The sequence below is a fragment of the Salmo trutta genome, chromosome 9, assembly GCF_901001165.1.
Source record: "Salmo trutta chromosome 9, fSalTru1.1, whole genome shotgun sequence".
Classification (NCBI taxonomy): Eukaryota; Metazoa; Chordata; class Actinopteri; order Salmoniformes; family Salmonidae; genus Salmo; species Salmo trutta.
Window position 1 is genome coordinate 13,299,043 of NC_042965.1, and position 11,219 is coordinate 13,310,261.

At 40.1% G+C, this 11,219-nt stretch overlaps 1 protein-coding gene across 4 annotated transcripts; it reads left to right on the plus strand.

Annotated features, from left to right (window-relative positions):
- The first annotated feature begins 1,255 nt into the window (after positions 1-1,255).
- Positions 1,256-10,743, plus strand: lhx2b (LIM homeobox 2b). Of its 4 annotated transcripts, XM_029762484.1 has the most exons (6): positions 1,258-2,227; positions 2,562-2,724; positions 4,203-4,405; positions 4,803-5,173; positions 8,147-8,349; positions 8,856-10,743. In XM_029762484.1, the coding sequence occupies exons 2-6, from the start codon at positions 2,605-2,607 to the stop codon at positions 9,135-9,137; spliced, it is 1,179 nt and encodes a 392-aa protein (XP_029618344.1). In that variant the 5' UTR covers positions 1,258-2,227; positions 2,562-2,604; the 3' UTR covers positions 9,138-10,743. The 4 variants fall into 4 exon arrangements, with proteins under 4 accessions (XP_029618343.1, XP_029618345.1, XP_029618344.1 ...); XM_029762483.1 differs by having other exon boundaries at positions 1,256-2,724; positions 4,806-5,173; XM_029762485.1 differs by having other exon boundaries at positions 1,257-2,724; positions 8,824-9,013.
- Positions 10,744-11,219: the final 476 nt, after the last annotated feature.

Below are 11,219 nucleotides of genomic sequence, written 5' to 3' on the forward strand. Positions count from 1 at the left end.
CAATTCTGTGTCTGTGATGTCATTTTCTCACACAGATCTCAGGGATTTTCTGTCGCCCATTATTTTCCTGAACAAGGCAAGTCCTCCTCTGATGACGAGGTCCAAACTCCCCTCCCAATTAAGATCACATAGCTAATTAGAAGAGCGCATCCGGAGTAGAGGCTTAAGACTACGGCCAGGGACAGCAGCGTCACCCACCACGCAACACTGGTTTGCAACTGGAGGAAATGAGCAGGGAAGTCTTGAGTCTAAACGGGAGTACCATTGAAATCATTCATATTGAAGTGTGTGTCCTTAGAACAGACACATCTTCAATTTGGGAGATTCTTCATTTAACCTAAATGACTCGCGCTGCACGAGGTGGATTTTGTTCACTTTCTGTCACACACTTTGGAGTGCCTGCGGTTGACACGGGCAAATTGTTGTTTTTAAATGACTGAAGAAAAATGCCTCTGAGTTGGAGGCCTATTGTGAGAACTTGTTGTTGATTTGATTTATTTTGTATGGATTAAACCGATTCAATACGGGCCTTAATTTGTGATATCAATTTGCCCTTATTAAAGGCTTATGTTGCTGGTATTTGTAACATGATAGTATTTTTATTGAACCCTTATTTTACCAGTAGGTTTACTGAGAACACATTCTCATTTTAAAACAACGACCTGGGGAATAGTTACAGGGGAGAGGAGGGAGGATATAGATTAAACAAATCGAACACAACATTTAAATCTATACAGCATCACCGTGATGGAGCCTTCATTTCAAATGACTATTATTTCTTTCATTGTTCATTGAACGTCTTCTTACACTACAATATACAACCTGTGAACTTTATCGCAAGCGTTTGTCTTTCATTTTGGTGTGCTTGGCAGGCCTATATTTAAAAGGAACACCATTGACAACATGTAACTTGCATGTGACTTGCATGTTTCTGTCTCAAATGTCGGTCAGGAGCTGAAACGGGAGTGACTGAATAGGTATTAATGACTTATTGTCAGCGTATTGTGTAACTAGTTGTCTGGTGCTTCCTGCGGTTCCCATGACGCAGGATGCAGAGTCCCTAGGATGGAATAAAGTCATGGTGTCTCAGACGCCAGTGTGACATGCTCGAAACAGATGGTCCAACAGAGAAAGTAATGCAGGAGATCATGTAAGCTGTAATTTGTTAAATGTTATGAAATATAAAGATATAATAAATGGGTCAGGGTGGGTCAGAGAGAGAGAGAGAGAATTGAATTGAATTGAATTGAATTGAGAGAGGGAGAGAGAGAGAGAGAGAGAATTTAATTGAATTGAATTGAGAGATATGCATGAACGTCATGTGACAATGGTTTAACAAATCACCTTTAACCACACTCAAATCTTTGCAACACTGTCAAATCAATATTCCCGTTCTTCTTCTTTCCATTTTGTTTTAGACTAGATAAGCTCTAAACTAAAGGTATCCAGACATCTAATCAAAGTAGTCACAGAAAGGATGCGTCCAAACAGCATGACATGGGCAACCAACGAAAGAATACTCTGCATACTTCTTCCACAGCAGTAAAATAAGAATTCGACGATGTTGAAGAACCAATGAACATAAATCGTGGAACGTGACGTAATGGTCCCTGTAGAAAAGGCGCGGAGTGTATCTCAAGGCCAGAGATCGCTGAACAGTGATAGGGGCTGCCTGCTTGAGTCTTAATGTATAGTCTTAGTCGACTCCTCCTTCTCGATTACTCACATGCATCTTTCCTGGCAAAGAGAAAAAAATTACTAAAGGAAACAGCTTCTCTCAGACCTCCAACAGGATCCAAAAGCAACAACAATTCCAATTGCTAACGAGTTATAGCTTTTGTTTTGTTAAAAAGCATAGGCTACATGTAGATTTCCATAGCATCAATGCTGTTCTAACACCAACTTGGACAGTGTATTTTAGTTATGTGACAAACTGAAGAGGACGCAGCTACATGGAGATGCACGCGCCTACAATCTCAGACGCTGTTGTGTTCTTGATTTTTTTCTATTCCTTCGATTCGTGTGGAAATCATTTTAGTGTTACAGTGATGCAGGAGTAGATGATTCCAATAAAAGTAGCGACAGTGTCCATTGATCGAGTTAGTATTGGTCGGCGAAGGACTAATTCATTCGTTTACTAATGCCCTGCAAAATGTTTTAATCCAAATTCGCCTGAAGAAATAGGAGGGACCAGTAGCAGACCCATGCAACCGGGCTTCGATAGTTGGTATGTTTTTAATTCCTTAGGAATTATTTAGCAAATAGCATTTCTTCTCGCATGATAATGGAATAATATATTGGTATGCTGCATATAATTAATTAGCATTAGTAAAACGACGGATTCCGTCACTTTAATTAATGAATTATAGCCTATGAGAGAGAGATGCAGAGATTCGGATGATGATTTCCATTGGCAGATGATAGTGTGGAGAACACGTGTCCATTTTTGCCTCACATTTTTTTTCTGACCCGGAATTCTTACATGTCACACCAAGAAGGGAAATAATCTGACTGCCAATGCACGGGCTAGGTTTGCGTCTTATGGAAATCTTTGGTTGCAGATCTGAGGAAAACACGTATAATATCATCCCCTCTGCGGCAACGATGCTTTTCCACGGACTCCCTGGAGGCGACATGCACGGTGTTGTGGAAGAAATGGAGCGGAGAGGAAAGAGCGAATCCGCAGCTATCAGTTCGGCCATAGACATGGGAGAATCTGAAACGGTAGGCAACTGAACAGCCACACGCTGAGGGGCGATTGCAATCGAGAGTATAGCGAGCAGTTGTGTGCAAATATCATAATGAGCAGCGAAACGTTGATGCCCAAAATGCAGGAGCAGTGCACTATAAAATCATACTTGGGATATTAAAAAAGACTTGAGATAGGCTATTAAAACTTGTTGGACTAAGAAATAACTTACTTTTGGAGTGTATTGTTATTCTGAATATGTCTTAAACAATGTATGTATGATTGTGGAATTATTTTGAATCTGTATCACAAAACAATTTAGCGTAATCTAATAATAATAGGCTAATGAATTCATAGGCATATGCTAATCTGTTAATAGCAAATATCAGTGATGTTTTTACTATGCACACTCAAGTGTTTTTAAGCATGACATTGTTCTGGTGTTAGATATGTTGTGGATTTAAACGAAATCATAATGATATGAATGTTTCGTCATTTTCTACTTTTGAAATTGTACAACATTACACATTTATCAGTTCGTTGTGCAAAAGAGTATGCGGCCTATATGCAACTGATTATGCCCTTACAAATAAGGGTACATAGAGATATGTTTTACCTTTAGACTAAAACGTGCATGTGTTCAAATCTTGTTTGATAAAATGTAACTTCAGTTAAATTACAAATGAATTCGTTAGAATAGTAACAAATGGGAGGGGGGGGGTCTTCTTCCTATAACATTGGCATTCACTGTGTTGCCTATATTTGTTGCCTAGGCCTAATGGGGGGGGTAGAAGTGCTTTGGTCTTTGGTCTGTTTGGCTATATGTGATAATGTATTCGTATTGTGATGCATTTCCTTGTCTTGTTATGTGGTTTTAGCCAAATCAAAGTTTTAAGACAAATTACATTAGCTGAGGTGAACGTTTTAGCATCCCCCCCCCCCCCATAATAATAATAGTCCCAAAAGTGTTTTTAAGAAATGATCATTTTCATGAAAGTTTTTAAAAGAGGTAAACCATTTTAGAGAATAGGCCTAAAAAGAATGAAGTGTCTGTGTTTGTAAGTGTGTTTTGATTTGATTGGGATTTCTGACATCGTAAATCTTGGTGCGAGTACGCCGTTTTATTTCGAGGAATACAGGCTACATAACATGTGCTTTGTTGTTGTTTATGGATTAATGTTTCACTTTTAAATGCCCAAAATGTTTAGAACAAGATATGCTTTGGTCTAGAATAGGATACAGTTAGCCTAGCTATGGGCCTGTAAACTTGCATATTTTAATTGATGTGAAAAAAATATTCCTTCATTTCTAGACTAACTAAATATCCCTGTACTATGCGTTGCAATGGCATCAGTCAGATATTACAATATGTTCATGCAAAACATCATATTTAAAAGAAGGTCTGATAAAAAGGAGCATATCATCGGGCGGGAAATTAAATCTTATTTCGATATGGGTGTTTGATGACATGTGGTTGGTCTGTGTTTTAAGTTTGTGTTTGTTTGTCTTTTAGAACATGCAGTGCATGAACAGTGACAGGGTGGCTCTGTGCGCGGGCTGTGGAGGGAAGATTGCTGACCGCTACTATCTGCTCGCCGTAGACAAACAGTGGCACATGCGCTGTCTCAAGTGCTGCGAGTGTAAACTCAACCTGGAGTCCGAGCTCACCTGCTTCAGTAAAGACGGAAGCATCTACTGCAAGGAGGATTATTACAGGTAACTCCATAAACTCCGCCACATGTAAAAGTGTTTGGTGGTTATGAAGAATAGCAAACGTTTGAAGTCAGATTTGCCCTAAAAACAGTCACCCCTGGACACATGATATTTAATTTGGGTATTACAACACCATATAATAGGCTTTAATGTAGTCTATAGCGTGGCCATACTACAGAGCTTCGACAAAACATTAAAAGTGCCCTTGCGCAAAACGCATTACATCTGGCCCGTGTGATAGTTTCAAAGTACTTTACATAATTCTGTTTCAAAGCGGGACTTGGAGTGGGTTTACATAGCTGCCAATGTACTGTGTGTGCTACTAATTGACGTGGTTAAGCCTCATTCACATCTAATCAAAATGTGTCCATGCACTGACTAGGTTCTGTCTTCTCTGCAGAAGGTTTTCGGTCCAGAGATGTGCCCGATGCCACCTTGGGATCTCGGCTTCAGAGATGGTGATGCGGGCCAGGGACTTGGTGTACCACTTGAACTGTTTCACCTGCACATCCTGCAACAAGATGCTAACGACTGGGGACCACTTTGGCATGAAAGACAGTCTGGTGTACTGTCGGCTGCACTTTGAAAATCTCATACAGGGGGAATATCAGACACATTTCAATCATGCGGATGTAGCCTCTCACAAAGGACTGGGACCTGCCAACGCTTTGGGACTATCCTACTTCAACGGCGTGGGGAGTGTGCAGAAAGGGCGGCCCAGGAAAAGGAAAAGTCCCGGGCCAGGAGCAGATTTAGCAGCCTACAATGCCGGTAAGACTACAGTGATAACGTTTCCATTTAATATAAGCCTTTTCAGAACAACGCCATATTGACTCAATGGCCACTCCCCCTAATCAAAAAGTTTTCATTGCGTATGACAAAATTACATCACTCTGCAATTTATAAATATTGCCAAGGCCTGCTATTAACAACGCAGGCCAACAATCATTACAGGTTGGGACTTAAAAGCGCAGGCGAGTTTTTATCCGAACGATTTTAAGCATGGTAATCATTTAAATAGAGTAACTTACTTGTTCTCAATAATATATAATCTGCATTCGATGCAACGACAATTTTATATAGATGTTGCATGCTTTTAGGCTAATGTGTTTGTTATCTCAATCGTGACAGTTCTTTCTCATTCAAATAGAGAGGTGCAAAACATTTCGCCCTCATCATTGCATCAGTTAATCTCCAACGATTTAAATAGGCTATCATAATCAATTGATGTTATGATATTTTGTTTTTTGCAACCAATATTTTCAAACCAATATTTCAATGACTTCTTTCTGTTCATTGATTTAAGCTATAGGCTATTATTTCTTAGGCCTAAAAGGCACATGGGGCCTATAGCAGAAGACACGTAGCCAATTATTTGATTTGACTATACAGAGTTGTTTTTTAATGTTCATGTTCTTTACCTCCATGGACGTTCCGATTTTGTTCATGTCAGAAAAGTATCTTAGCCTAAAGGGTTGTAATATTGCATATCTTATTTGTGCTCTGGAGAAACTCAACACCAAATGTGACCATCATTGTAGGCTACACTGTCGTTGGACACATCTGAGTTCATTTAGGCCTAATATTCAAAACATTTGACATCATTTCTCAGACGAAATTATAACATGGTGGTTTACCAAATTGCTGCCGATTATTCATCCGAAATCCCTCTCTCTACAATTCAATTGCAATTCAACAGTGTGTAGCAGGGCAGTTTTATCCATAACATTTTTCCTCCTGTCCTCTGAAAAATGTTTTTGAAGTTCCGGCTTTCGCCTTAGCTATTTTCCACTTGTCAGGCTCTATAGACGTCTAAAGTTCCCCTTCTCGCCCCGTTGCGCGCTCGGGGACCGGTTGGTCTGGGACGGGGCCAGGATGGGTGTGCACTACAAGAGATCAATGAGACTTGATGAGTTATCCAGTAGTGATTGTGGCCAATGAGCAGTTGTTGCAACAGCAAAATAATTTATATCATCAAGAAGGCCCCTTCAATAAGCGTCCTTGTCTTCTTGTATCGACATTTGTGTCTTGGGAATGAAACATTGCTGTCAGTTATTGTGTTATTAAACTGTTTGCAGGTGCATTCCATCCAGCTTTCGTCAAATAAGTCAATCGTAGAATACAACATTGACAAAGGACAAGGTGAATCGATCTACCTTCAGGATATTATCCTACAGGCTATTCAAATAGGCGTATATAAAATCACTTTTCTATTTAGGCCTACGCATCACTAGCCCGTGTGTCATCATTCACTTGGTCATATGAAGATTTTCCACATGGTTCATCATCTGATTGAGTCACCATACTTTTTCATCCAGTAAACCCAAGTAGCATGTCTCACAACATCTAAGCGAGAAGGGAGGGGGTGGGGTCTCTACTGCCCTCTACTGTTTACGGATTGGGCCACTGACTGCTATGCAGATCAACCCTACTGTATTTGATTAATAAACAACGTATTTAAAGTAGGCTATTGACTAAAGTCACCTAACAATCTTTCACAAACGAAATCGACGTTGTGCTTTAGTAAACATCCAATACGTTTCTGAATGTGTTGTGGTCTGCAGAAGCAAACCTATACATTATTTCCAGCTGTTGTCCGAAAGGTACTCATCAGCCTATCAATAGCGTTTGAGAATTTGCGAACGAGAAATACTTTTTACGTATGTATGGTGTTTGTGGTGTATTGTCTGAAGTGTTATTCTAAGAAATTTGAATGACTAATATTTATTGTATGCAGCATTGAATATGTCTGAACTGTTATGAATAGATAGCAACACTTAAGCATTTGCCAAGAAAATACTGTCATGGAAATGTGTCATGTTTTTGCGTCCACGATTCGATTATCTAAGACAGAATATAGCATATGGCAATTAATATGACCACAGCCATCACACAATTAGCGTTATTATTAGTAGTAGTAGTAGGCCTAGTACTAGTTGTAGTAGTATCAACCTATAATAATTAGACTATTTTTATATTTTATTTTACCCGTTTTATGTGCTTATTATTTCAACTCAATTCATGGCATTTTTATTTCGCAAACTGCCAATGCGTATTTCACAGACACTCCTGCCAATACTAGCCAGAAGTAATTCACATGCACATATTTTAATTGGTTGATATCTTACACAACCCGCCTATGACACCATATAGTGAGTGCTGCTTAATGTATGTGAATGTAACACTGGCTATCGCCCTAAAAATGTGTCATTGTTAGAAGTCAATGTTCATGTTAACACTGACATATACAAATATCACAAATACATCAAATATGTTACAAATATAATATAATATTTGGATTATGGTACTGGGTGGTGTAAGGGCCTTATTAGACATTGCTGTTCAATAGTAAGGCTGTGGTTGAATTTACAATCACTGTTCAATTATACCTATGATTTTCATGTTTGTATTCCTCGCCACGCTCTCTACCCAACGTTTCATTACTAAACCAATTTTAAAACATGGCATTAAAAGCCAGCTACACTCACTGCTGGGCTGCATATAAGCCAGCATGTTGCTGATTTTATTAATGTATCAATTCAATACATAATGTAGACAAATACATAACATGGTCATGTTTAACTTATCCACTTGTTTGTGAATGAAACACCATATTCAGGTGGACTAACCAACATCTAATCTGTGTGTGTGTGTGTGTGTGTGTGTGTGTGTGTGTGTGTTTGTGTGTGTGTGTGTGTGTGTTTGTGTGTCTGTGTGTGTGCATGTGTGTGTGGTGTCCTCCAGCACTCAGCTGTAATGAGAACGACGGAGACTCTATGGACAGGGACTCTTACAGCTCCAGTCAGAAGACCAAGCGCATGCGGACCTCCTTCAAACACCACCAGCTGAGGACCATGAAGTCCTACTTTGCCATCAACCACAACCCAGATGCCAAGGACCTGAAGCAGCTAGCCCAGAAGACTGGCCTCACCAAGCGTGTACTACAGGTTAGACACACACCTATACTGTATTGTTCCTCATATTCAACAAAATGAGAAAAACTATACACAAATGGAAAAATTAAAAATGTTCTTGTGTATTACGATGGCAACACAATTGAATAATGGGATGTTAAAATTAAACGAGTAACAAAAGGGACAATTTTCTATTTACATTTCCAGATAGGAATTGTATGGAGTGGGAGTAGTAAAAACAGTCTGTACTGTTTATTATGGGGAGCGGGGAAGCATAACAGAGAGTGCTTGATTTCCACAAAGACGACAGCAAATTATCTAGGGGACTGAAGAAAAAAATGAGACAAAAAGGTTTCTGAACAAAAATTCTGTAAAAATCGCTCCGCTTTAATTAACGCTCCCAGAAAACAAAGCAGTCATTTTGCTTTGATGCGTTCTATTTTTCATGCCTGTTATTCCAGTTGAAACCTTCCCTCTGTCTTTTCCCCACGGTTCCATCACTAACAGTCGCAACGATGTTGCCTTGCTGTGGTACACAGGTCTGGTTCCAGAATGCTCGGGCCAAGTTCCGGCGGAACCTGATGAGACAGGAGAACACGGGCGTGGACAAGACCTCAGACGGCTCCACCCTGCAGGGGGGCACACCCTCTGGCCCCGCCTCAGAGGCCTCAATGAGCCCCTCCAGCACACCCACGACCCTGACGGACCTGACCAACCCCACCATGCCCACCGTCACCTCCGTGTTAACCTCTGTGTCTGGCAGCATGGATGTTCACGAGTGCAGGAGCCCATCGCAGACCACCCTGACCAGCCTGTTCTGACGCCCTCTCACCACCCTCACAGACTGCCCTTCAGCTTCCTCTGATGTCCCCAACCCTTTAAGCAAACACCCTGACCAGCCTCTCCCCTGACCCGACCGCCCCCCCTCTCGACTCTGTCCACTCGGAACCTAAACACAGACCTTTGACAGAGACATTGAATGGACTAGTAAAATTAAGGTAAAGGAAAAAGGCTCTTACTTTTACTCTGAGCCCATTTTAGAATATTTGCATAGTGAGGCTGCAAAGCCTTGCAGAAGGAACCGTTGTTGTTATTCTGTTGTTGTTGTTGTTGTTGTTGTTGTTTTGTTGAGAACTGAAGAGACTTGATTTGCATTTTTCAGTGTTTACAGAATGAAACTTGGGGAAAAGAAAAAAAACTGCTTAATTTTGGAAATTCATTTTTTCCAGCACAATATTTATGTTGTTGTACAGGAGTCACTGTTAGGAAACATTGAGAAGGATTGTAAAATGATGGGAAATCTGAGATTAAACACAGGCTAAGATATCCTAAGACTGCAATGTGCCTTACACTCCATTTTATCTTCAATTGGCCCCAACATATCCAGACCTATTTCTCCCAGTAACATCGGATAGATACACATGTTTTGAACCAACAGAGAGTGTTTTGGATCAAGGGTATAGGAGTAAATGTGTGTGTCTGGTGCATGTGTCTGTGTGTGTGTCTGTGTGGGTTTGTGGTCTTAACTGCTGTTGAATAAATCAACAATTACATGTTTACACACACGCACACACACAGATCTGGCATATGATATCAGACGATAGGTTGAAATGAAACAGCCAATGAAAGCTAGTTTTGTTTTGAAATATTGTGATCTTACGATTTGCATTTATCTTACAAGAACAACAATTCTATACCTCATTTACATAAGAACTTGATATCAGTGAAGATGGTTTTGCTGGCTAAATCCTGCTGTGACATACAGTACACACTGGCATCCTAACCTCTTACCTCAACTCAGCTTCCACTGTTCAACACAACTGGGAATTTTGAATTGCAATTGGTCAAAATGATGTTTCCCTCAAAAGGAGTTAAAGCACTAAAAGCCAATATAAGGCTATTTTCAAGTGTATCGTTAATCAGACACAATGTTGCATGATATGTGTAGGCAACATGTCATGTCCAACCAAGAGAAAAGGCCAGCTATTTATATTTGTGTTACAGTAAATACCATAATTATCATAAGCTCTAATTGTGGGCTTCTGTTTAAGTTGTGCAACCATTTACTTCCAAAATCTGTTACATGAAACAACAGTCAGCTGGCTACAAATGTTTAATTTTCTCTTTTGTATACACTATCACAAGCCAGATATTTTACTCATGGGGAAAAAAAGATGCGTTTACGAGTGAGAATATGCAGTCATACGGTTCCTTCCACCTTCATCCCTCAAACACTACTACTACTACTACTACTACTACTACTACTACTACTACTACTACTACTACTACTACTACTACTACTACTACTACTGTACCAGCCACTGGTCTCCAATGATGTATGGTTATTGACTGAGGACTTACTGTTTTCCTGCACCTTCTTGTACAGATCCTGACCCTTCGATGTAGTCTTCAGTTCTGTAAGAAATATAAAAAATTAATTATAACTTATGTCATCCTTACAAATTTGTTCCTTCACGTCTGTGAGTTTTGTATTGCACCATTAAAAGCACTAACCTATTTTGCATTGCTCGACTAAAGCCTCATATTGAGATGGTCTGTCATCTATCTACTGTAGATGTATCGTCATGGGATCAAATCTGTCTCTACATATGCAGTCCCTTCCTTTTAGCATTCCAGGAATTCTGTGCTAGTGTGGCAGATCCAGTCTAGAACCATTATTGGAATTGCAGAAATGAGGGTCATGCGAGGCCTGCTCACATAACCATTCAGACCAGGGCCGACCGGCTTTTACATGAGCTAATGTTTTTTAGGGGAATTTACTTGGCCACAGACAGTTGAAGATCTGCCCTGAACTCTCACAATAAAGGCACGGTTTGGACCAACCTTTAAGCCCCTGACTGGTGTAAAACTGGTCACTTAGTATCCACCATGTTGGCTCCGAG

Coding starts and splice junctions, on each gene's coding strand:
- lhx2b (XM_029762482.1), top strand. CDS start 2,518: ATGCACGGGCTAGGTTTGCGTCTTATGGAAATCTTTGGTTGCAGATCT. Junction 5,174..8,146: donor TTTAGCAGCCTACAATGCCG/GTAAGACTACAG, acceptor GGTGTCCTCCAG/CACTCAGCTGTAATGAGAAC. Junction 8,350..8,855: donor TCACCAAGCGTGTACTACAG/GTTAGACACACA, acceptor TGTGGTACACAG/GTCTGGTTCCAGAATGCTCG.